This window comes from Loxodonta africana, chromosome X (assembly GCF_030014295.1).
Source record: "Loxodonta africana isolate mLoxAfr1 chromosome X, mLoxAfr1.hap2, whole genome shotgun sequence".
Taxonomy (NCBI): Eukaryota; Metazoa; Chordata; class Mammalia; order Proboscidea; family Elephantidae; genus Loxodonta; species Loxodonta africana.
The window spans coordinates 121112080-121139823 of NC_087369.1; the positions used below are offsets into that span (position 1 = coordinate 121112080).

Sequence of the window (27744 nt, forward strand, 5' to 3'; positions counted from 1 at the left end):
GTGGGAAGTGAAGGCTGAGGCACAGTTGTAAATGACTTGGCTAAGTATTGAAAGGGTGTCCCAACAGAAAGCCAATCTGCAATATTTGGGAGAGTATTATTTTCTTTTTCTTTCTTTCTGTCTTTTTTTTTTTTTTTGGTGAGGGGGGCTCCCAACATTCTTGGCTCCAGTCTACCAAAACACTAACTGTCCACTAAGCTAATAGAACACACATCATTGGCCACACACAGCAAAGAATACAGACTTTAAAAAAATAAGTTAGATTGTAAAGATTGTAGAAATTGCAAATGGTTTGTTACCTATATATTTACCACAATAAAGTAAATAGTTTAGAAAAGTCATTAAACAAACAAGAATCCAAAATAAGCAGCAACAAGCCCCTGGGGAAAGGGATAGTATGAGTTCCAGTGTTGTGTAAAATAATGTTTAAAATACCAAGTATTCAACAAAAATTATAAGTCATGCAAAAGAACAAGAAAGTATGGCCCATGGTGGGTCTGGAGACACACCCAAACTCCCTGAGGGACTGAATTGCTGGGCTGAGGGCTGTGGGGACCATGGTCTCAAGGAACACCTAGCTCAATTGGCATAACAGAGTTTATAAAGAAAATGTTCTACATTCTACTTTGGTGAGTAGCATCTGGGGTCTTAAAAGCCTGTGAGCAGCCATCCAGGACATTCCACTGGTCTCACTCCTTCGGAGGGAAGGAAGAACGAAGAAAACTAAAGACACAAGGGAAGATTAGTCCAAAGGACTAAGGAACCACATCTACATACTTCCTGATTTTAAAACATACTACATAGCTACAGTAATTAAAACAGCCTGGTACTAGTATGGAAACCCTGGTGGTGTAGTTGTTAAGTGCTGTGGCTGCTAACCAAAAGGTTGACAATTCGAATCTGCCAGATGCTCCTTGGAAACTCTATGGGGCAGTTCTCTGTCCTATAGGGTTGCTACGAGTCGGAATTGACTCAGTGGCAGTGGGTTTGGTTTTTTGGGTTTGGTACTAGTAAAACAGTGGACACATAGACCAATAGAATAGAATTAGGGTCCAGAAATAAACCCACACATCTATGGTCAACTGATTTTTGCCAAGGGTGCAAAATTCATTTGATGGGGAAAGAAGAATCTCTTCAAAAAATGGTGTTGGGAAAATTATATTTCCACATGCAGAAAAATAAAACAGGATACATGCCCCACACCATACACACACAAAAAAATTCAAAATGGATTAAAGACCTAAATGTGAAAACTAAAACCATAACATTCCTAGAACAAAATGCAGGGGAAACACTGTTAGGCCAAAGTAGTAATAATAGATTATCCAACATAATAACAGAAGCACAAATGGCAAAAGACAAAATAAATAAATGGGACCTCATAAAATTAAAAACTTTTGTTAATCAAATGACTTTACCAAAAAAGTAAAAAGCAAGCTATCTACTGTGAGACTATCTTTGGAAACCATATATCCGATAAGAATCTAATAACTAAAATATACATAAAACTTTGACAACTTAACAACAGAGACAAATAATCCAATCATAAAATAAACAAAGGACTTGAATAGACATTTCACCAAAGAGGACATTCAAATGACCACCAAACAGATGAAAAGATGCTCGGTGTCATTCACCATCAGAGAGATGCAAATCAAAACTGCAATGAGATACCATTTCACTTCCACTAGGATGGCTAAGGTTAAAAAGAAAAAACAGAAAATAAACACTGGCAAGGATGTAGGTAAATTTGAACCCTTATCCACTGCTGATGGGAATGCAAAATGGTACAGCCATTGTGGAAAACAGTGTGGCAATTACTCAAAAAACTAAAAATAGAACTACTATATGACTCAGCAATTCCACTCCTAGGTACATACTGAAAAGATTTGAAAGCAGAGACTCAGATACTTACACCAATGTTCATTGCAGCACTATTCACAATAGCCAAAGATGGAAACAAGTATCCATCAATGGAAGAATGGATAAACAAAATGTCATCTATACATACAATGGAATACTACTGCACCAATAAGAGAAATGAAGTCTTGAAACATGATACAATATGGTGGAACTTGAAGGCATTATTCTGAGTAGGTCAGTCACAAAAGGACAAATGTTGTATGACCTCACTTATATAAAAAGACAAGAACAGACAAATGTTTAAGAGACAGAAGTTTCTTAGTGGTTATCAGGGGCGGGGGGGAGGTGGTTATTGCTTATGGAGTACTGAGTTTTGGTTTACAGTGCTGGAAAATTGCATTGATTAAGGGTAAGAGTTGCATAGCCAATTAATGTAATTGCTGTCAATAAGTTGTACACCTGTAAAAAGTTGAATTGGCAGAAGTTCTGTGATAGATATATTTACAACAATGACAAAAAGAGAGAGAGAGAGTAATACAGAGGCTGCTTATGTACAATCAAACACCTCATGGAATTTGGTTCCTTGGTTTGGAGGTTTAGAGTCATGGTGTCATGGGACAACCCAGTAATTGGCCTAATAATGTGTTTAGTGCTCCTGTTCTGCCTCCTAGTTCATCGCATAGTGCCTGGGGTCTTAAAAGCTTGCAAACAGTCATCCAAGGTACAATAATAGGTCTGTATTCACCTGGAGCAACAAAGGAAGAAGGAGAGTCAGGAATAGCAGGAAATGGAATGCATAGCTAATTGTCTCTGCCTTATTTGTCATGAAACCAGAAGAACTGGATGGTGTCTGGCTACCATTACTGAACATTTTGATCAAAGACTCTATAGAAGAATCTTGATCAAAAGGAGGAAAATGCACAACAGAATTTCAACTTCTTATGGAATCTAAACATTCTGGAGCCACTGAGGCTGGATGAACCCCCAAACTATTGCCCTGAGATAATCTTTAAACCATAAACAAAAAATATCCCCTGAAGTCTTCTTAAAATCAAATAATAGTTTAGCTTAACTAGTGAAGAATGTCTGCCTTGAGCATTATGCTCTTTTAGGATATATATATATATATATATATATACACACACCAATATGACGAAATTGACAACAGCAACTCGAAAGATGAAATAGGGGCAGTGAGTTTATTTACCAGAGGAGGAACAACTCAGAAAAGGAGGGTGAGAATGAATGCACAATTCAAAGAATGTAATCAATGTCACTGAATTGTACATGTAAAAATTGTTGAAGTGGCATACATTCTGCTGTGTATATTCTCAACAAAAAAAGTATTTTAAAAAAGTCTTCATCAGTTACAGAGGCAGAGCAAAGTAATTACTGTGAAATTGTCTTTAAAATCCTCCAGCAAGGTCCTAGCCAGAGCAATTAGGCTAAGAAAAAGAAATAAAGGGCATCCAAATTGGTAAGAAAGAAGTAAAAAATATCCCTATTTGCAGATGATATGATCTTATACACAGAAAACCCCAAAGAATCCACAAGGAAGCTACTGGAACTAATAGAAGATTTCAATAAAGTATCAGGATACAAGATAAACATACAAAAATCACTTGAATTCCTCTATACCAACAAAGAGAACTTGAAAGAGGAAATCACCAAATGAATACCACCCACAATAACCTCCAAGAAGGTGAAATACTTAGGAATAAATCTAACCAGAGTTGTAAAAGACCTATACAAAGAAAACTACAAGACGCTACTGTGAGAAACCAGAAGAGACCTACATAAGTGGAAAAACATACCATGCTCATGGATAGGAAGACTCAACATTGTGAAAATGTCAATTCTACTCAAAGTAATCTACAGATACAATGCAATCCTTATCCAAATTCCAATGACATTTTTTAATGAGATGGAGAAAAACTTCATATGGAAAGAGGCCCAGGATATGTAAAGCATTACTGAAGAAGAAGAACAAAGTGAGAAGCTTCATACTACCTTATTTTAGAATCTATTATACTCCCATGGTAGTCAAAACAGCCTGGTACTTGTACAACAACAGATACATAGACAAAAGGAACAGAGTTGAGAATCCAGATGTAAATTCATCCACCTATGAGCAGCTGACATTTGACAAAGGCCCAAAGTCCGTCAAATGGGGAAAAGACAGTTTCTTTAACAAATGGTGCTGGCATAACTGGATATCCATCTACCAAAAAAATGAAACAAGACCCATACCGCACACCATGCACAAAAACTAACTCGAAATGGATCAAAGACCTAAATACAAAATCTAAAACTACAAAAGTTATGGAAGAAAAAATAGGGACAATGCTAGGAGCCCTAATACATGGCATAAACAGAATACAAAACATAACTAACAATGCACAAAACTCCAGAAGAGAAACTAGATAACTGGGAGCTCCTAAATATCAAACACTCATACTCATCAAAAGACTTCTTCAAAGAGTAAAAAGACAACTTACAGACCGGGAAAAAAATTTTGGCTAAGACAAATCTGATCAGGGTCTAATCTCTAGAATCTACAAGATACTGCAAAACTTCAATCACAAAATCTGGGATGAAAAGGAGGAGTGTGCTGTCACATTACAGGGATAGCAACTAGGGTCACATAGCAGTGTGTGTATAAATTTTTGTATGAGAAACTAACTTCAGCTGTAAATTTTCACCTACAGCACAATAAAAAGAAAAAAAAAATCCTCCAGCCAGATGAAAAGAAAAAGTGAGAGTGATTGGAGGCTAGATGAAATAAGATTGGCAAAATGATGATAACTGTTGAAGCTAGGTGGTGGTACTTGGGGATTCATGATATTATTCTCTTTTACCTATGTTTGAACATTTTCACAACACAAAGTTACCGAAATAGCTCTGGTCTAGGGATAGGAGTTCTGGATTCCACTCTCTGATTTGCCTGTAATTAGCTATGTGATCCTCACTAAGTTATTTAATCACTCTATCTCAATTCTCTGCTCAGTAACATAGAAATAATAACTGGTTAAATTTTGTTGAGTGTCTACTACATGCCCACAACTATACCAAGTAGTTTTTGTTGCTGCTGACAGCTGCCGTCTGACTCATGGCGATCCCATGTGTGCAGAGTAGAATTGCTCCATAAGTTTTTCAAGGCTGTGATCTTTCAGAAGCAGATCGCCAGGCCTGTCTTCTGCTCTGCCTCTGGGTGGGTTCCAACAGCCAACCTTCTGGCTAGTAGTCGAGCACATAACTGTTTGCGCCACCCAGGGACTCATGTACCAAGTAATACAAAGGAACAAATGAACTATACATATCCTACTATTCTTATGGCATCAGGGTGGGGGAGGGGAAGCAAGAGGGGAGAAATAGGACTTTTTTTTTTTAAGACACATATACGGATTCATAGAAAAATGTCTGGAAACTGTATAAATATACACCAAGGTCTTACTTTGTTATTGCTGAGTGGTGGGATTAGAGATGATAATTTCTTTCTTTATGATAGTCTATATTGAATTATACTGTATGTGCTCTTTTGTAGCCTACTTTTTGTGTGTGTTTAATATTATATCCTTCAGGTAATCATTCTAAAGTATATGAAAGCATCATAGATATGTAAACATAACCTATTTTTGTGTCATTTTCTTCCCACGGCTGTTTCATTAACTCCAATCAGCCTTTTAATGAATATGCACCATATGTGCCAAAGGAATGGAATCTCTAGGACTTGCAGCTGGTCTCCTGGCTTCTAGTTTTATCCGCCTCTAATCCATCCTTCACGCAGATGCCAAAGTGATCTTCCTGAAATAGCCTTAACTATTTAACCATGTCACTCCTCAGCTCAAAATCCTTCAATGCAAGAGGTTACTTACTGTAAAATTCCATTTATATGACGTCCTCAAAAAGACAAAGCTATAGAGACAGAGAACAGATCAGTGGTTGCCGGAGGTTAGGGTGAGAGAGGGTATGCATGAGGGAATTCTTTGCGGTATTGGAATTGCATTGTATGTTGATGGTAGTGATGGTTACACAAATCTGTTTAAACAAACAAACCAAAAAAGGTTGCTGCCGAGTCTATTCTGACTCATGGTGACCCCATGCATTACAGAGTAGAAGTGCTCCACAGAGTTTTCTTGGCTCCGTGGATTTGAACCACCAACCTTTAGGTTAGTAGTCGAGTGCAAACCGTTCACGCCACCCAAGGACCTTTCCACAAATCTATAAAATAAAAAAAAAACTATACATCTGTTAAAATTCATAGAAGTATATATTATCCCAAAACATCGATTTTACTGTATAAGTTTCAGTTTTTTATTTTCCTCCATTGCTTACAAATTCGAATTGAGGATACATTTAAGGCTCTCCAGAGTTCCCCCATCTCCCAGTCTACTTTCCAGTCTCATCTCTTATTGCTCCTCACCCCGATGCACACAATTCCAGCTACACTGTAACTACTTACTGTTCAGTGAACATATGTCATGGACTGTGACACCTCTGTGTCTTTGTTTTTAATTTCCCCTCTGCTAAAATGCATCACCACCCACCACCAATGGAAACCGTACTTATCCTTCAGGGCTTAGTTCACATTTCATATCTTCTATGCAAGTCTCCTGAGCTCTTTGGTTGGAATTGAATCTCTCTTTCCTCAGTCCTCCTACAGCACTTTGCTTCTTATATCTCATTGCTTGACACTGCCAGGTATTTTAGGGAAGCCCAAGTGGAAGCAAGTTCTAATGACTGGGCAATAAAACCCCATGGAAACTACCTCACTCAGAAGTATTCAGTAGAGGCAAGCACTTGCATTCCTTCCATTCCTGTCTCACTAGCCAACACCCCACTGGTTTCCAGGCCAGGCCACACCCCTAGGCTTTAGATTTGCTCTAGTATTTACCTCCTCATCCTCCAAACTCTAGCTTTCAACTTCATTCTTACTTAAGTTCCTGCTTTTCTGCTCTGGTGATGAATTCCTAGCTTAGCTCCCTAAGCACATGATTCTTCCACTCCACTCCCACTGAAGTTTTAGTTTCCTGACCTGGCTAGACCTGTTCAATCTCACTCTCCTGGCTAGAAGAGGACAGCTTGCCTAGCAGGTTTGAGTACAGTGGGACTGAAGCTGGCGGGAAGAATGTCTCATTGGCAAGTTAGCCAATACAAGGGAGAAGAGTGAATTGGGGTGAAGTGAAGCCAGCAGAGGTTGGTAGACAAGGGAAGCAAAGCTAAATGGATCAGGACAGCAAGGAGGGACTGGGGCCCAAAGCCAAGGATATGAGTGTGTAGAGGGCAGGGAACCATATGGAGCAGGCTAAGATTAGCCAGGTATGCGGAACAGAACAGCTCCATAGGGTCTTCAAGGCGTGACCTTTCAGAAGCAGATTGCCAGGCCTGTCTTCTGAGGTACCTCTGCGTGTGTTCAAACTGCCCACCTTTCGGCTAGTAGTTGAGCACTAAACTGTTGGCACCACCCAGGGTCTCTAGGTCTAGAAAATGTGATTTAGCACAATTGCTTAGAGTCCAATCATTCTACAACTCGGTAAAACTGACAAAATGAAATGATATCCTTTTCTGTCCACCTAAAAAAGACACCAAGATTTTGTTTTTTATTGCCCTGCAGGCCGTTAACCAGTTTTGATTCTAACTTAACAATCTTGATTTAGCATCCCTTTGTTTTTCATTGCTTACCTATAAAACCCCAGTTCTCATATCCTCTTTTCAATTGACTTTGTCATCTTGTTGGTTTCCTCTTTGACGAGTTAAATAAAACTTTGCCACATGCTCACTATTTGTATGAGACTTTTTTTTTTTTAACATTTTGAGAATCATAGTTTAAAACTGATCCCATTTTTGTAAAAACAAAGCAGAAACAACAATATGAGGGGTTGGAGGCGGTTGGAGGAATTTGTTCCATACTCTTGACAAGCAGTAGTTCTCTGATTGGGCTTCTTTATCTGAGAAATGCATCTAACTCACAGCGCTGTTGTGACAATAAACGAAAATTATGTAAATGACTCAACGCAGAACTTGGTATTTAGTAAGCACTCAATAGATGATAGCTCCCCTCCTTCAAAGGCACCTAGAATAACTTGCCTTATATTTCTAGTTAGTTGTAAGCAGTACGTGTCTCTCTCTCTAGCCAGATCATAAACTTGTTGAAGGAAGGCGCTGTATGTGAATCATTGTTCCATACATATTTTATTTTTAAAAGTAAGATACTTTTTATTGCGAATACCTTGTCAAGTTATACAAAGTTCAAATATTGCAAAATACTTAACATAGGAGAAATTCCCAATAATCTCCCCTAGACACCCCCAACCAGAAAACCACTACTTGTCAAGAGTATGGAACAAATTCCTCCACCACCCCCCAACCCCTCATATTGTTTCAGTTTTATTTTTACAAAAATGGCATCAGTGTTAAACTATGATTCTCAAAATATATTTTTTTAAAGTCTCATACAAATAAAGTGAGCATGTGCCAAAGTTTTATTTAACTCGTCAAAGAGGAAACCAACAAGATGACAAAGTCAATTGAAAAGTTTAGTGCTCAACTACTAGCCGAAAGTTTAGCAGTTTGAACACACGCAGTGGTACCTTAGAAGACAGGCCTGGTGATCTGCTTCTGAAAGGTCACGCCTTGAAAACCCTATGGAGCTGTTCTTTTCTCCATACTTGGGGTCGCCACGAGTCAGAGTCGAATCAATGGCAACTAACCACAACAACAGACCTTGAGTGTCAGGTTATGTTAGAAAATGCTCTGAGCATGACATTAAAACATCAGTTTCCTATTGCTGTTGTACCAAATTACCCCAAACTTGGTGGTTTCAAGCAACACACATGTATTCTTTTATATTTCTGGCAGTCAGAAGTCTGAAATCAGTTTCACTGAGCCAAAAGAAAGATGTTAGCAGGGTCACACTTCCTCTGGACGTTCTAGGGGAGAATTTGTTTTCTTGCTTTTTCCAGGGTCTAAAACTGCTTTCTTTGGTTCATGGCCCCTTCCTCCATCGTCAAAGCCAGCAATGTAGCATCTTTAAACCTCTCTGCCTCTGTTTTCACGTCACCTTCTCTGTTATAAGGACTCTTGTGATTATATCAGGCCCACCAAGATAATCCAGGACAACCTCCCCATCTCAATGTCAACAGATTAGCAACCTTAATTTTTTTTTTTTTATATAGGGTTGTTATGAGTCGGAATCCACTCGATGGCAGTGGGTTTGGTTTTTTGGTTTATGTAGCAAACAGGAGCCCTGGTGATAGAGTGGTTAGGAGATCGGCTGCTAACCAGAAGGTTGGCAGTTCAAACCCACCAGCTGCTCCACAGGAGAAAGATGTGACAGTGTCTGCTTCTGTAAACATTTACAGCCTTGGAAACCCTATGGGGCAGTTCTACTCTGTTCTATAGGGTCTCAATGAGTTGGAATCGATTTGATGTCAATGGGTCTGGATTTGGTTTTGGTATATAGCATAACATATTCACAGGTTCCAAAGATTAGGACTTGGAATCTTGCGGGGGGGTGACATTATTCTTCCTACTGCACCCTTGTTTCCAAATTTTGGGTAATTCTTCATAACCTCATCCTATATCTTTTGTTCTTCAACTTGCTTTCATCACACATCTTCTCACATAAACAAAAACCAAACCAAACCCAGTGCCGTCGAGTCAATTCTGACTCATAGTGACCCTATAGGACAGAGTAGAACTGCCCCATAGAGCTTCCAAGGAGCACCTGGCAGATTCAAACTGCTGACCCTTTGATTAGCAGCCATAGCACTTAACCACTATGCCACCATTGTTTCCGTTCTTTTCACATAGTACGTGTTATATGAATCTACCCCCATTCTTAATGGTTGGACAGTATTCCAATTATGGAATTGCCAGAATTTAATCATTGCCCTCAAGTCAATTCTAACTCATAGTGACTCTACAGGACAAAGTAGAATTGCCCCATAGGGTTTCTAAGGAGCGGTTGGTGGATTCGAACTGCCGACCTTTTGGTTAACAGTCAAGCTCTTAATGACTGTGCCACCAGGGCTCTTCATTTCGCCATAGATGGAAATTTAAATTGTTACTGATTTTTCACCATTATAAACAGTGCTGCAATGAACATCCCTGTACAAATCTCTTTGCACACTTGTGGCTGTTTCGATACTTACTTGAGGGCTATGTTTCTATAATACAAATTCCTGGAAGTTAAAATTCTGAGACAAAAAAGTATGCCCACTTAATTTTGATAAATGCTGATAAATCGCCCTCCAAAAACATATGCCTGTTTTTACACTCATACCAATGATGTATGAGAGTGCCTGTTTGTCTCCAACCTCACTTACACTAGGTAATTTTGGGGTTCATTTTTGAGGCCTTCAGCAGCTATCTAGCACTTTGAGATGTCCATACAGGTTTTACTGGCACAAAATAAGCGCTTATTAATGTTTGATGAATTGAAGGTTAGAACAATGCCAATCCACAGGGTCTTGTCCTAGCAATGATGCATCAATAACTGAGCTCATGTATGTAAATGTGCCTTGGATATTATAAAGTGGAGTTCCAACGTTATTTTCGTACATGGAAAAGTATTTTCACTCTTACTTCTCAGATCTCATTATGGTCTTTAACAGCACACATTGGCCTTGCTACTTCCCATTTTCACATGGTATATGCTTTATCATCAAGGCCCATAACATACTTTCACTGTACCCTCCAGAAGCTCTGTGACTGATGGTCCCAGTCCTTCAGGAAGAAAGGTATAAAATTATGGGCATAAGTGTCCCCTGAAGATGGTAAAGCCCAATAGCAAAAGCTTCAGGGAACTAGGGTCCCCATACTTGGGTAGGTAAATATTTTGGCTCTGATCCAGAGTCAATTGCTTTTGTACTAAAGAATTTCTTAGAGACAGAAGCCCATGGATTTACATGGAATATGCTGGTGAGTACCCTACCCTACAGCGACCCATCCCTCAACCTCACCCCAGGAAGTAGCAGTAAACTCTGTAATGTTAAGGACTGTGACCTGGTGAGCTGCGGGTGTGAGAAGGATGGCTGATAGAGCACTGAGGGTTGGCCTAGGCTCTCAGGAGTGTGATAGCTGATGGAGAAACATGATTCTCCACTGTCCACAATCCCTAGCTTATTCTAGAACTGGCAGCCACCTTCTCAATGGGAGTAAGAGCAGTGCTGTCAGAGGAAGTGAAAAAGAATGGGCTTCAGCACTGTCCTGTTCTGATTGGTTGTTTCTGGGGTCAGAGTTCATACAAACCTGAGTTAGAATTGTTCCCTCCAGTTTTCTTCCCACCACAAGGGTTTGGAAGGTGAGTGTTTAAGAGCATACAGGACACAAAGTTCTGAAACTAGAAATGAAACAGGCTTCTCTACCATCCTTCTTCCCACGTCCCAACCCTCCTACACCTCACACATGCTCAGCAGCAACCTACAAGTACATGTAAGCACATACCCGGTTTTCATTCCAGGCTTTTTAGGATTTGACACCTCTCTCTCTAGAGTGAATTGAGTGGTGCCCTCGATAAGAAATATTTGTAGAAAAGAAAGTTATGAACCCACCCACAGAGCAGAAAATGTTCCTGAAACCACTAACATATTAAATCATTTCACAAAGTGTCTAAGAGGACTTAGAGGCTTGTGTCAGGATTAAGAGTGTAATCTCTGGAGTCTAAATCTTGGCTCTCGCAGTAGTTGTGATGTTGAGCAGATCACTTAACTTTCTATGCCTTAGAATTCTCATTTGTAACATGGGACATAATAACAGTACCCACCTCATAAGGGTTGTTGTGAGGATTGAATGAGATAATGAATACGAAGTACTTAGTGCCATGCCAGGCATATAGTAAGTGCTTCTAAATATTAGCTATTATATCTTTCTTCCATGGTGCCTCACAATTCTACGCCCATAGTCTTTAATGTGTGGAGTGAATGAAATTGACAACCATTAGTTTATTTAACACATTTCCCTAACATGTTAATTTGCCTGTACCTACCAAAAAACCAAACCCATTGCCATCAAGTCAATTCTGACTCATAGCAATCCTATAGGACAGAGTAGAACTGCCTCGTAGGGCTTCCAAGGAGCAGCTGGTGGATTTGAACTGCTGACCTTTTGGTTAGCATCTGAACTCTTTAACCACTGCGCCACCAGGGTACCCTGGTTAAGAGGTTGGCTGCTAACCAAAAGGTCAGCAGTTCAAATCCACCAGCTGCTTCTTGGAAACCCTATGGGGCAGTTCTACTCTGTCATATAGGATCGCTATGAGTTGGAATCAACTTAACAGCAATGGGTTGCCCATACCTAGGCCAGTTCCCACCAATTTAAGAATAGTGTCTCAGCTGTTGTCACAATGGCTTAGTTCTTTTCCCCAATCTTACTGATTCCTTTTCCAGTACCCCTTTCCCATTTGCTGGCCCCTTCTCTGCCTCCTCTCCCACTCAGTAAGACTTCCCCCTACACAAGTACCCTGTGTTGCTTTAAAAGTTCAGAGAGAAAAAGAGAAACCGTAGATTAAAGAAGCATTTTCAGATGGAAGGAGGGTGCTTCCTCTGCCCCACTACCATATTCCACAAACCCTTCTTCTCCTGTGTATCTGGAAGATTCTGTGGAACAGAAAGGAGGTTCTGAGGGCTCATTTGCATGATGCATCACTAGTCTCTTGTCCTTGGATGAGGACAGCAGGTTTTTCAGGTCAGAAGCTGCTCCACACCCTTCTCTCTAAACTCCTTGCATTCCCAGGAAGTTAAGTCACTGAGATTGGTGAGGATACGTGGGAGAAAATATGCCTGGTCCAGTACTGAGGTACCCTTTTCTGCCTTGTACCTCTCTACTCTAGCTCTAATTAGCCTGCCTGCTTCAGTTAGTGTCTCTCTTTCTCTCTATGTTTCCATAGCACTCGCCCCTTAAGTAGCTGAGTCACATGGCTTTTATGGACATAATTATAGTTCTACACTGCTCCTGCTCTTAATTGAGGTCATGTTGACCATTGGGGAGAAATTCTTGCTTGAATTCCAAAGAGGCAATTTGTTCTAATAGATTATTTTTTCAAATTCACCTTGAATAATACAGTCAGAACACAACAGTGTGGGCATTTTATGACAACAACCTAAGTCTCTTCTTCATCATGAAAAATGGAATGAGGGAGCTAGGGTTGAGAAAAGAAATCTCCCCTTCTCCAAAGCAAGTCACATCATTCTCCCCCAAATTAAGTATCCAGTCCTTTAGGCCCCAAACAGTGGCTGAGGATGGGAAAACCGCACTAGACATGCCAGGAAATAGGACAAACTTGGCCAACAACCCTTCTACTTCGAAGAGAGTGTTCCCCCAACATAGTGTACTGACACTGGATAAGAGAGGGGGAAACGGAGAAAGATCAATTCTTAGCGTCATCCTGAGAGTAAAACTGGATGGGAGTAGATTTCAAATTCTCACGGAATCCAGGTTTCCTGGAGCCAGGGAGGCTGGATGAACCCCCAAAACTATAGCCCTGAGATAATCTTTAATCCTTAAACCAAAAATATCTCCTGAAGTCTTCTTAAAACCAAACAATAGTTTAGCTTAACTAGTAAATAATGTCTGTCTTGAGCATTATGCTCTTTCAAGATCTAGCTCTTTGGGATCAAACTGACAACAGCAACTTGAAAGAGTAGACAGGAAACTTAGGGGCAGTGAGTCTATGTTGACGGGGGAGGAAACATTCAGAAAAGGAGGGTGAGAATGGTTGCACCACTTTAAGAATATAATCAATGTCACTGAATTGTACATGTAGAAATCATCGAATTGGTGTATGTTCTGCTGTATGTATTCTCAACAACAAAAAATAAAATAAATTATATATATTTAAAAAAAAGCTGGATGGGGTGGGAAGCCCACGTCAGCTTGGTCACAATTTCTTGCAGCATTGTGGTGGCCACAAATGGAGCATGCTACTCGGAGTTCTTCTCACTTGCCCATTCTGTGAAGGACAAGCATTAGGTAAAGGCTGAGACCCTCGGTCCCAACAGGCAGTGGCCATAGTAAGTTCGATCCCTTCGTTATCTTATAAGAATCCAGCTGATATTCCCATCAAAATGCATTGCTAATATGAAAGCTGAACATCAAGATACATGGGAAAGGGAGACCTACATTCATTCACTGGGAATGTGTGATTGAATGAGCAGAGGGTTGACAAACATAGGCTCCTTGTTAGAAAGTAAAATCCTGTAGGCAGAAGCCAGAATCAATGTGATTTAATGTGGGCTGATCTCCCTCCTCTTCATTTATTATACCTGAGAGTATTAGCCACCCATTCTAAACCCAAACAACATGAAGGCGATGACCCAACCATTTTTACTTTCTCTCTCCCCTAAAACACACACACACACACAATAAAATACTGAAGACAGTAGCAGATACAAGGCAGTCTTCATTTCTTCCACACGTTAGAAATGCTTGCAATTATGGTTCAGCTTCTCTGAGATCCACATCAAGTAGTAAAATATCAAGAGCACAACAAAAGCTGAGTTGGAGGGAATCCGTGTTGTTGAGGCACTAAGTGAGAGATTTCACCCCACCACTCCACTCGACCAGCTGGAGGCTCATGCAGGTCCCTGAGAAAAGAGTCATTCTGGCTTCTGCCCTGAAGGAATCCTATTCAGCACTCCCACCCCAGAGTGTGCCTATAAAGGGCCACAGAAAGGAGAGGTCCTTGCTGAATGACCACTGCTAAAATCGTATTGGAGAGTTAACTCATTTGGGGAGAAGCTCTTTTAATAATGGGGGCCATCCTCTTAGCAGAGCTTCTCTTTGGAATTTAAAGGGCCCAGACACTCTCACAGTTGCCGGTTCCACATGAGTCAGACCGGCCCCTGTGAGGTTCCCACAGCTGGTAAGCTGTCACACCCTCTAATCAGTCAGGATGTATTCTGGTGGGATTCTGGGCCTTCAGCTCAGGCCGGAAAAGTTCAGTAATGTCTCAAGCAAATGAGTAGAGCTGGAAAGTTATAGTGAGTCTAAGGTGCTTGCAGATAATTATTCCACAGGGCAGCCAGACAGCTGAAGGGGGTTGCAGGGATGTGGTGAACAGTATCTCTGACGCCTCCAACTATATAGTGGATATTCATTATGACCAAGCATAGCAGTCTTAAGGAGATAAAACTTACTTGGAGGCTATTTTTTCCTCTGATGGGCTTACCAGGAAACTCAAGAAAATATCCTGGTGGGTACTCACCCATGAACCTTATTCTTCCCTTAGATTTTACAGCTGTTCCTAGAAGCCCCCAACCCACCCCCAAATACCCAGAAGAGTAGAATCAGACAATGCTTTGCCTTGCTTCAGGCTCAAAGGATGGCTCCAAGATCTCAGGCCTGCCCTGAGGGGGTCGGTGGCAGCAGACACAGTGGAGGTAGTCCACTACATTGTGGGTGAAGAGTGAGCGCAATGGATGCAAGTACTGGAAGAAAAGGAGCATGAAGCCAATGGAAATTAGATAAGCAATAATGAGCTGCAAGGCAATTAGGGAATGACAGTAATTCAGTAATACTTTCACTCCAAAGAACTTAAAAACCAAAACCATTATCACATTCTCCACCAACCTCACACTATAGTGTAGGCCCATATGTCCCCAGTTCTGACCCTTGTCAATAAGTTCCCTGTCTGCCAACCTCAGCTGCATGGCTGACCAGCAAGAGAAGTTGATGCCAGCATAGAGAACAGTGACTGAAATCAGCACCACCAGGGTGCCTACCCGGCTGAAATTTTTCTCAATGTTACTGGGCATCTGGGCACCACTCCTCCAGAACTTAACCCAAGGCTCAAAGAGGATGATCAGGAAGTTCAGTAATAAAAAGGGTACAGCCTTCAATTTCAAGGTGGCCGAGAAGAGCACCAGAATCACTAGGCGGGAAGTGATCTCCAATGACCTCCAGATGGTGATGCAGAGGACTTCCAGTGGCCCAAGGCGAATCTTGTATTCATCGTACTTGATCTGGATAGCCAACATATTGCAGAGGGTAGCCCCATAGGTGACAGATATCAGGGAAAAGACCATTAGCACAGCTGTAAGAAGAAAAAAAAAAGAAACAAAAAAACAGGCAGTCAATGGTGGTAATGAAGGCTGTTCTTAAACCCAGAGGTCCACAGAGATGATAGGTAAGACTCGAGGACCTCAGTACGATCACAGCTATGCAAACAAATTACATGCACAGAAAGAAAATGAAAACAGCCCCATACATCTTTTTTGTAATAGGGTTTTAAACCAGTGTTATCCTTTTTTCTACTTTCTAAATTTCCCATGATGAATATACAATGTAATACTTTAATAATCATATAAAAATACAAAATGAACTTTTTAAAAAGAATCGGTCTTAGAACTAACATTGAGATGTCACTAACACAAGAAGAGCACATATGAATAGATAATACAGCATTTATGTGATCAAACAGGCTTCTGAACAAACATTGAAGGAGGCAGAAAGAACCCTATCTGAAAAAAATCCAGTCTTAGGAAACTCACAGAAAATGCCCTTGCTAATAGAAGCCCCTTCTTTCACGTATATCTTCTTCAACAAACTCATCTTCTTTGTGCGTGCTTCTAGAATCCTTCACTCCAGTGATATGTATCAAAACGTGTACTGGAAATTCCATGAGGGCAGAAGGGACCATGTCTATTTTGTTCACTGCTGTATCCCCAGATACACTGCCTGGAACATAGTAGGTGCTCGAAAATGTTTGCGGAATGAAGAGTTCTGAATTTAGAGATGCAGCATAAAATAGCTAGGATCTGAAGCCCTTGGTTCAGCTGTGTGGGATCTTGTGAAAGTCATGGAATATCTATGTGCCTTGGTTTCCCAATTCACTGAGATACTGTAGAGTTGCCAATATTTATCATCAGCAATGTCAATTCACCACCCCCATGCTTTGGAATACTTCAGGGATCCTTGGACTTCCAGCAGTGGTTTAAAAAAAAACAAACAAAACTCATTTCCTAGCCCATGACATCCATTCCACTATATGTTAGAGGACCTAAAGGATCAGGATGATTTCTAACTTACTATATTAAGCCTTAACTGTAGAAAACAGAGGTGGCCGGTTCTTTTGCTTCCTTTATTTCAAAGGATACCAATTACTGAGAAAAAATATGGTGCCCTCAAGGACAGCGCAAGGCCTGAGGTGTGCTTATCCAAAAGAAAACCCAGAGCTTTCTGTTCCCATAAAAAGACTGGATCCACGGTAACCAGAACAAGTAGAAGTCAATTTAAACTGAAAGAACAGCTTCCCCAAGGAAACCCAAAAGGAACCACAGCTTTGTTTCTGAGGTTTTTTTTTTTTTCTACCTGTAAGTAGTGTTGGACTCTTCAATGACTGGAATGGAAACTCTCTTAAAGCCGCTACTTGTGGCTTTATAAACTACTCTCAGTCCCGTCCTCAAGAGCTGATGTTTCATGTGGAGTTGGGAATGTCAGAGTGTCAATGCCTTCTCTTAAAGCAGAACTCAGTAATACCTGTTGCTGTTAAGTCGATTCCGACTCATAGCGAAACCCTATAGGACGGAGTAGAACTGCCCTATAGAGTTTCCAAGGAGTGGCTGGTGGATTCGAGCTGCCAACATTTTGGTCAGCAGCCATAGTTCGCCATAGTTCTTAAGCACTGCGCCACTAGGCTCCCATTTATTAACAGTAGTATAATAACAGGAAGAAAGCTTGATGTTTCCAATAAATGTAAAAACACCTTCCACTGGTCTCCCTACAAATAGGGTATACTCACACCATAAGAGACCATACACTGCTAGTGAATTTGGTCATTCATACTGATCGAAATGGCCTCTGAGAAAAAAAGGGATTAGAAAAAGGATAGCAAAGAGAAGATAGGAGGGTGGGTAAAAATGAGGAAAAATACACCAAAGGGTTGTTTTCCAAACTTTAAAAGACATAGTATTGCCAGAAAGTTTTTAATAGGAGAAACCACTAAGGAATTGAAAACATGGACTTGGAGAAAGCTTCCTATACATCCTTTGTACAGTGATACAGTTGGAAACACACTCTGGTGGCAGACATCCTGGGTTCTAATCCAATCTTAACCACCTACTACTTATGAGACCTTGGAGGATTTACTTAACCTCTCAGTGCCTCTGTTTCCTCATTTGTAAAATGGGGATAATTACAGTATTTATCTCATATGGTTGTTGTGAAGATTAAATGAGATAATTACAGGTAAAGGGCTTAGAGCAATGCTCGGAACACAGTAAATTCTATCTGCTATCATCATCATCGTTACGGAGTCGGAATGGACTCGACAGCACTGGGTTTGTTTTTTTTTTATCATCATCATCATCACCCTCCCCTATTTCCAAAGATGTAGTAGGTCCATTTCCTTTACCTGAGTACTAACCTGGCACTTAGAAAATCAGATGACTTAAAAACTGATAGAACACTTAGAAATAAGCTATGCAAAAATGTACAAAACCAACAGCAAGAAAACTATGCGATTTTACTGAAGTACATTAAAACTATCTAACAAAATGGAAGGATTTATCATCTTCCAATATGAAACTGATATTATAAAGATGTAAATTCCCTCTAAAATAATGTAAATTTAATGTAATTGCAATCAGCTTGATGAAATTCTTTTTCTTTTGTTGTTATTTTGCTTTGTTTTGTTTTTTGGTGGGGGAATTTATAAACCGATCTTAGAAATTAAACTATTCATAAGATGGGGTAAATTGCTCTACCATATATGAGTTGTGAAAGGCCCTTGTAAGAAAGGCACAAGACCTAAAAGCAATAAAGAATTTGACTACATAAAAATTTAATACTTCAGAATTTTAGAAGATACTATATATTACGTATGGTGTGTTACACAAGTGTGTCATGTGTCACATGTATAACATGTATACAAAAAACAAAACCATTGCTGTCGAGTTGATTCTAACTCATAGCGACCCTATAGGACAGAGAAGAACTGCCCCACTGAGTTTCCAAGTAGCAGCTGGTGGATTCAAACTGCCGACCTTTTGGTTAGCAGCTAAGGTCTTAACCACTGTGCCACCAGGGTTCCATGTATACACACATTTAAAATATATGTGTATGTTATGTGTGTGTGTATATATATATATACCAAACATAATACAAATGTATACATACACACTCATCCACAACACAGAAAGGATAAATATCCAAAATAAGTAAATAGTTCCTAGAAATCAATAAAAAGACAAACAACTCACTGGGAAAAGTGAGTAAAATGCATAAGCAAACAACTCACAGGACCCACACAATGCCCAAACATGAAAAGATGCTCAGCTCCACTCATAATTAAAGAAAGCAAATTAAAACAACCAGTTATTTTACAATTACACAACTAAATAATATTTAGCTTAAGGTATGGGAAAACAGGCACATTCACACACCGTTGGTGGGAGTATAGACTCACAAAACCTTTTGGGGAAGTTATTTGGCAGTGTCTATCAAAATTCAACATATGCATATCCTTTCACTCAGCAATTTTACTAAGAATTTATCCTACAAAGTCTCATTCAAGTTCACAGATATTTACAAAGATATTCACTGTAGCACAGCTTATAATTACCAATAAACGTTTTGTGTGTGAAAAATTAGAAACAAACTAATCCTACCAACAGAAAATTAGGGAACTAAGAATGATCCGATTCATATAAGGAAAATACCTATTATATATATATATATATATATATATTTATTATTATATATTATATATGCTGGCGCAGTGGTTAAGGTCTCGGCTGCTAACCAAAAGGTCGGCAGTTCAAATCCACCAGGCACTCCTTGGAAATTCTATGGAGCAGTTCTAATCTGTCCTACAGGGTCACTAAGAGTCAGAATTGCCTAGCTGACAATGGGTTTTTTATATGAATATATAAATAACCACTGAAGAAAGATATACTGGCATACCTTTGAAAAAGACATGCTGCTGAACAGAATGTTTAACGCAGTCAATTTTGGGGGCAAAACTGCATACACACGTATATGTTGTACGTATGTCTATATTTACACAGTAAAAGGAAGTCTGGAAGGATATACACAGAATGTATATACACTGAATACATGTATGGCATGTATATAAAAAAAGTAAAAAGTAAAAGTCTGCTGACTTCTCAATCCCACTCCCCGGAAGTAAATAGTTTCTTGCATATCTTTCTAGATATTTTCTGTGCATATACAATTTCCTGCAGGTCAATTAGTTTCTGCATGTTATTACTTTTGTGATGTATACATCTTTCAATCAGGTGATTTGATGGCCCTCAAAATTCTCGGGAGGAAAAAGACCATCATTTCCAGAGACTTTCTCCTCAAACTATGGTCAATTCTGAGTATGTGAAAAGCTTCAAGACCAATCAAATTTCATGAACAATTCTTAGTAGAGAAAAAAAGGGCAGATTTCCTCCTTACATTTATTTGAGGTATGGTGCTTTACCCAGCAGGATCAACACCTAATAAAGAAAGGGTCCAAAGCTGTACCCACATCTGTACCAGCTGCAGCCCAAGCAGATGCAGCTAATCTCATGCTGTTAAAACTCATTAACAATACTTTATCTCCACTTTGAAAACATTGACTCACATTTCATCCTGGGCTAGAAGTCTTATTCATCTCAGGATTCCTCTTTTACAAGTAGAAAATTAAGGCAGGGAATACTTCGGTAACTTCCTCCAAGGATCACAGAGAAGGTCAGAACTGGGACCAGGCATGACCCTCATCAGTATTCATTTTTTTTCTCCCCTCTCCCATGGAGTTGAGGGGGAAAAAAACCTGTTGCCTTTGAGTCAGTTCTGACCCATGGTCACCCCATGTGTGTCAGAGTAGAGCTGTGCTCAATAGGGTTTTTAATGGCTGATCTTTCGGAAGTAGATTACCAGGCCTTTCTTCTGGGAGGAGCGATTAAATCAGTGGTCCCCAAATATGACTAATCAGAATCAACTGGGGTACTTAAAAAAAATCAGATTCCTGGCCTCCCCACACCCTGGGATTGATTGAGGTCTGTGGAGGGAATTTAAATTTTCAAAGAAGCTTATCACATAATTCTGATAATCAGTAATATTTGGTAATCTCTTACTTAAAGACTTCCATCCCTAAACAAACAAAAAACTCTAACTCAGCATAATTCAAACACTTGGGGCAAGGGAAAACAGCCTACTGACTGCTGGTAATACTAGCTTCTTCTGGGCCCACAGAAGGTTTATTTGTGGCATTTTTAGTCTTGCTTACCCCAGCTTAAGAAACCTGACAAGCCTGAAATGTCTGACTCCCCAAAGTTCTTTAACTATCTTCCAGCACTGTCCAATAGAACTTTCTGTGATGAAGAAAATGTTCTATATCTGTGCTGTCCAATATAGTAGCCACTTGGGTAGCCACATGTAGCTATCCAGCACTTGAAATGTGGCTAGTGTGAATGAGGAAGTGAGTTTTAAATTGTATTTAATTTTAATTTAAATAGCCATATGAAGCTAGTGGCCACTGTATTGAACAGCTCCAGTCTAGACTTCTAAGACTCTTGATTTGAGTGGAGCCCTCCCCTCACCTGACCCCCACTCACCTCTACCCAGGGGGACCTCTGCAGAGATCAGAGTGACATAGAGCTGATAGGTCAGCTGGGGCACTGAGCCCAGGAAGGCTTGGATCTGTGACATACGCTTGTAGGCATTGCGGTGCATAGCCAGAGTCCGGATGGAGTGGCCCACCTCCCATTCTATCAGCACCTCCTCGCCATTTATTAGCATCTTCTTTCGGGTGAGGCTGACATAGGGCTCCTCTTGCCCCTCTTTCTTCCACAGTGTGAGGTACTTAATCATGGCCTCCAAACATCTGCAGAAGTAAAGCATCATGGGAACTTAACTGAAGCTGTCTTGGGAAGGGAGATTGTAGTGAGGGGAAAAAATAACTCGGGGAAGTTGTGCTACTTTTTGCCATTCCTACTCTCCTGTCCTGCACATTTCTCATGAGTCAAAGGGTTGATAGTGCCTTCTACACGTCGTTTGAATCTAAATCCTATTTTGGTCTGTTAGTCATCTACAAGAACGCCATTTCAGAAGTACTTCTTTCAGGACTGTGACAGAAAGTGCCCTGAAGCAAAAAGGCATTAAGTAAACACTGTGTTCTGCGGTTGAGACAGAATGATAAAGGTACTGAAAGGCCCTGGTTTTTGTAACACCTCGGGTCCTGAGGTAAAGTGTTTCTTATTCAAAGCATTCAGTTCCAGAATTGAGGTTTTTCAAGTTCTGCTTTTTCAAAACAGAGCCCACAACTATAACTGTCTCAGCCAAAAAGTCTTCAGTGCAGGGGTAGGGGAGTAGGAAAAAACCTCACATATCCACAGAAAAGCCATTTAGCAGCAAGGGTACTTAATGACTTGACAACCCAGAACCAAATGTACCACATATCTAGGGAATCTCAAAAGGTCTCTCTAAAGGTGGCTTTTTATGCCTCTTGGCTTTTTTGAGGACAAGAGATTTTTAAACTTGATTCTTTCTTTACGAAGAGACAACATCCTTACGAGACCCTACCATCCTTGAAACAGCTAAAAGGCTACATTTCCTGCTGTACCCCTCCCATCTCCCCCATACAAATCAGAAGTTCTTAGCGGTTCTGATGTGGTGAATAGAAAAGAAGCAACGACAACATCTTATTTTGGAACACCTGAGTTACCACCTCCTGCGCTCACTCAGAAATGAATGGAAAATGTCTGCCTTTCTTATAAGTTTCAGTAAATTAGAGCAAATTTTCATTTTCAGAAGTACATTCACATTTCATATAAGGGAGCCAGGCACTCCAAACACCTTCACGTGCCTGATAGCATCCATCAAGTTCCTACCTACCTACAAAATAACTGGCCTTGAAAATAAGCCTATCAAGGGTTTAATGTATGAGTTTTTAATGATTTTTTCCCTGCTGTGAGGTTAGCTGACTGAGGTGATAAATGCTTCCCCATCATTTTCAGTGGAAGCTGAATCACAAAAATGAAATACAGTACTCAACACTCCATTCAGACAGCCCAATCAAAGATGGCTTGGGAGGTCACAAAGCAAACAAGACAGGTCAAAACGGGGGGGGTGGGGGGGCTGGGGTGGTCGGTCCTTGCTGGATTTTGCTTCTTGAGAACACTTGATCATATAACTCAGGGTACTGCATTTGAAAAGGGAAAGAGGAATGGTTTGTTAAATGCCTTGCTCCTCTAGTGACACCTCTAAATTTCTTGGCTCCAAGTTCAAAATGAAGTCTTCCTTTTACAGCTTAACTTCAAAGATTTGGAACTGGAAAGGACCTTAAGACCAACTAACTCAAAGGTTACATATAGGCCAGCTGAGTCACAGCTGACCCACAAATGTGGTTTGGCCCATATAGTGTTTGTTTTAATTAATCGGGTGCCAAAATTTACAATCATGACATTTCATATAAAAGGCTGTTTTGGGGGATTCTCCTGAAAAGTTTGGGGATGTGGCAATACTGGACCCAAAATGGAAGCATTAGGCTGGAGCTATAGGGCCGCTGCCTCCTTTAGACAGATCTCCAGATTGTACAGTACTCACTACTCCCCATCATTTCCCTGACACTGGGACTTGCCGTAGTTTTCATGTATCATCACACATGAAGCTACTGTTTTCCTTACACTTGGTCTGCTTCTCTCATTTATGATACCTGCCTGGCCCCTGTAAGTGCTCGAGTTTGAGGCCAGTGGTCTAGCCCAACCCATTTATTTTACAGATGCAGGAACTGAGACCCAGGCATCTAAGAAATTTCACCAACGTCACCCAACTAGTGAATGACAGAGAGATAACTAGACTCTACATATCCTGAATTCCAGGTCACTGTTTCCATTGATATCTACATTTTCTCTGATGAAACCTAATAAATTCCACCCTGTTTAAAAATATGTTGATAATCTTTTAAAGGGGGGAATTCCATCCTTAATCCATTTCACAAACTGTAGTTCTTTAAGGATGAAATCTCTTCCCATCGCAATTACAACATCAACACCCTGACCCATATTCCTCAGCTGACTTCAGGTTTATGCCTTTCTTTTAATTAAGACATACATGGTCCATTCCTCCCTCCTGACCTCATAAGTTTTGCAACATCTCCCTCCTTTGAAAACTCTAAAGCATCCAAATGAGACTGTTGACACAGATGCCTATCTCCCTAGGATAAAGCACATTCTAGTTCCTTCAAGTCAATCTGAATGGAAAGACTTGATACTATTATATGAATCCGTATTACATGTATCTGGATGGAGGATGGAGAGATGAACTGTCTTTCTTTGCCCCCTAACCATGTACTTTGACTGAAGAAAGATATACACGGATAAACAGGAGACTGCTGAACTGACAGAGAAAAATGAACTACAACAGACTGGGGCACCAAATTACCACAGCTGGCTTAAGATATTTTCCAAATGTCAAATAACTCTGGAAAACATGAAAATGGCAGTAGCACCAGAGCAAGAAGTTTAGGGTAAAGAAACTGAACGTGGGGTGGGATGGGATAGAGAGAGGAAGGAATGTTCATCCAATTTACAGACCAACTAAAGGGCAAGTTAAAAAAAATAAATAACACACTCTGCAGCTATGGCCTGTGTGCAGACGGTGGTGGCAAAGTCTGTCAGTCCCATACCAGTTTTCACAACCCAAATCCAGATAGCAAACACTGTCTAATGAAGTATTATCAATGGTATCACACGTGTTTGGAACACAGATAGATGCCACATGTTCATCATGATGGAATCTGGGATTTCTGATAAGATTTTTTGGATGGTAGTCAGGAAAGCCAAGACTGGGAGGGAATAGGAGAATCGATGAGATCAGAGGCACAGTATCAGTCGTGTAAATATTAGCTTCACCTTTCTCTGCAAAGTCTGGGGGTACAGGAAGAGATTAAAAAGTTGCTCACCTCATAACAGGTCCCAAGAGGATTAGATGCATAAACAACGACAGAGGCTTATCTTTAGCCAGATCTCTGTGGACAAAAATGAGAGTCAACTGTACCATAATGGATGAAAACATAAAGAAGGAAAAGGTGTATGCCATCCAGTAGGTTTCATTATTCTTTCGATAAATTCTAACCATATACAAGGCAGATGCAGCCTCCCCACAGTACAGAAATGTGGAGAAGAGGATGCCAAATGGGAAGGTGAAGCGCGGGTTGGCCCCACGGATGACATTTTCCTCCAGAGGTGAAACCTGATCCACATTTGGCTCCTCAGGAATTTCGTAAACTCTGTCCATCCTCGAGGTTCTGAGTGTTGGGGTCTGGTCTTCAGAGCACACGCCCCCCCCTCCACTCAAGAGCACCCTGTAGCTGCTGCAGCCCAAGTGTCAGTGAGGAGAGCTCAGTCAAGTCCACTTCTGGAACGGAGATCGACTGATCGGAGCAGGAGACCCCTCTCTTCTAGTCTCAAATTAGACTTGTTGGAGTCTAGAACAGAGAGCCCTGGAGTACCACTCTGAGCTTGACTCTTGATTGGCTCAGGATTCCAATCGTCAACATACGTGCTGTGAAACTTGGACAAAGCAAAAGCAAGCATCCCAGCGCTCAGGCCGGAGGCCAATTCCAGGCACGCGGGAAAGAACCATGGAAACAGCTCCCCACGGCAGGTGGGTGGCCGCTCTGTGGGGGCACCGACGTTCAAGACCTCCACGCGAGGAGTCCTGACCAGTGTGCGCTCTCAAGTAAGCCGAGAACGGAGCCAGGGCAGAAGAGGGTGCGGGGTTAGCGTCCCTCCGAGGATTCAGTTCAGTGCCGAGGGACTCCAGCTAGGCTGCGGCTATTTGCTCGCTCCCAGGTCGCCAGCGCTCACTCAGGATCCACGCGGAGTCGAGGGCTATCCTTAAAGGTGCTCGAGTTCCCCCAAGCCCCGCCCCCGAGCAGCCAGGTCCGGGGCAGGAGCAGTGCCACAACCGCGTCCCCAAGCGCAGAAAGGGAGAGGCAGAGCGCTCGAGAGCTCCAGGATCTAGGCAAGGCTTCTTTTCCACAGAGAAACTTTGTCAGTGAGAGTGACAACATGCGGGGTGCAAACCCGGCTGGGCAGATGAACCCGAACTGTTGAGCACCGTCTGCTGCCGGGGTCCTGCCTGGCCCGCGGTTCCAGCCACAAGAGGCCGCTTCAGGAACTAAGGCACCGGGATGGCAGGGTTGGGCGAGAAGGCAGGGACAGCTGGGGCCAAACAAAACCAGCCTGACAGTTCCAGGGCAGCCAACCAAAGGATGCTCCAAGAAAAGAGGCGCGACAAAAAGGGGCTTGGGCCACTCCTCAGAAGCACTTCTCACCACGACCCCCTGACCCTGGAGAGAACCTCAGCGCTCCTCTTCCCCAAGAGCAGCAGGCTCCCACTCCTACCCCACCCTCCCTAACTTCCTAACTAGCTGGCTCCCACACTGGTTCAACCCACGCTGTTAAGCAGGTGTGTCTGCCTAGGCCACATGGTTCAACTTCCCTAGGTCCTATTGCCCTCCAGATACTACGTCTGAGGGGTGGGGGTTGGCTGGGAGGCAAGTGGGTCATAGAGTTTCTTTTCCAGGAAAGATTGTGCACAGAAGAGGGGCGATAGAAGGAGGGGTATGTGTGTTTATGTGTGTGTGTGTCAAGATTCAAGGTCAATAAGGCTCATATTATATGCCTTGAATTCTCCAATTGCAAAGTAAGGCCAGGATAAGGGCTTTTGAATGAACTTTCAGGTTTCTGGCTGGCATGTTCTGAAGAAAAAAAAAAAGGTTCTAAAGAGGTGCCAAATTCTAAATAGACTGGCCAGAAGCCAAGTGAGCTGTTAGTAAAAACTGAAAGGGGTGTCTTAAAGAGATCTGAAAATTGCCTGGGTTCTGAAGAGGAACCCTCCCCCAGCTCACTGAGCTTTTGTTTTCCTGCCTTTATTTGCATAATTCTAAGCCCCAGAGAAAAAGAGAAAACATCTGCCTCCTGGTAATAGTATAAACGTAGCAGAGCCTGTGCCAGTTGCCTTTCGCTGCAGGAAGTCAGTAAAAAGAAATCTATGTGAGGAGTGGCCAAGTAGCAGCCACCAAAATGAGTGCTGGGGGAGGAGGGTTGGCCTGAAGAAAGCCTTGTCTTGTTGCTGTGTTGTTTGTTAAGGTTCCTGCACCTGCTGCCTTCTTTCCCCAAGGCTGATTCCAGGACAGAGTCAATTTCTAAAGGTTGTTGCCTTCTGAAGCTGATTCCCCATATTGGTCTAGACCTGTGTTAGCAGCTGGACTAGAAGGCTGGTCCTTCTGTTCAGTTTCAAGAGGGAAGTCAAGACTATTGAGATGAGAACACTTCACAAAGTGTTGATTGATTTGAGCCTTCAAACTGGGACCAGGCTCTCTAACGCCAGTATATGGTGCAGAACCTCTTGGGACTGCTTTAGGAACATGTTCTCAAGGTGGATCTTAGGTAGGCTGACCAATTTATTCCCACATGTCCCGAGCAAACCGGGATGGTTGGACATCCTAACATGGGAGTGTGAAACTAGGAAGAATGTAGAATCCCAGCATTTTCTTTTCTTTTTTCAAGTTTTTCCTCCTGCTTCCCCATGCCCTCCTTATTCCCCCAATACACAAATCTACAATGCCTTCCTTTTTTGTTCTAAAACAACTCCTTCTGTCTGCCATCCAAGGCCCCCTCTAATCCACCACCACACTACTTATCTCTCCTTTATCACCCAGCTACCCTACCACACACCCTTTGTTTCCAGTCCAGGTTTTCTCACTTATCATCTTTGCCTTGCTCATTCCCACCACTACGTCTTGTCAATGCCATTTACAGCCCCTTCCACCCTTTTCCCAAATAATTCAAACCCTAACCTTCCTTTGGAGTCCCCGGGTGGTGAAAAGGTTGGAGGTTTGAGTCTACCCAGTAGCACCTTGGAAGAAAGGCCTGACGCTCTGCTTCC

At 41.5% G+C, this 27744-nt stretch overlaps 1 protein-coding gene across 1 annotated transcript; it reads right to left on the minus strand.

The window, feature by feature from the left end:
• Nucleotides 1-607: 607 nt before the first annotated feature.
• Nucleotides 608-26223, minus strand: XKRX (XK related X-linked). The gene is made up of 3 exons (XM_010599554.3): nucleotides 24752-26223; nucleotides 21405-21673; nucleotides 608-15895 (listed from the first exon to the last, which is right to left on the minus strand). Exons 1-3 carry the CDS (start codon nucleotides 25084-25086, stop codon nucleotides 15150-15152), a joined length of 1350 nt encoding a protein of 449 aa, XP_010597856.1. The 5' UTR covers nucleotides 25087-26223; the 3' UTR covers nucleotides 608-15149.
• Nucleotides 26224-27744: the final 1521 nt, after the last annotated feature.

Coding starts and splice junctions, on each gene's coding strand:
- XKRX (XM_010599554.3), bottom strand. CDS start 25,086: ATGGACAGAGTTTACGAAATTCCTGAGGAGCCAAATGTGGATCAGGTT. Junction 21,674..24,751: donor CTCTTGGGACCTGTTATGAG/GTGAGCAACTTT, acceptor TTACTTCTGCAG/ATGTTTGGAGGCCATGATTA. Junction 15,896..21,404: donor AGAGGTCCCCCTGGGTAGAG/GTGAGTGGGGGT, acceptor TTCTTCTTACAG/CTGTGCTAATGGTCTTTTCC.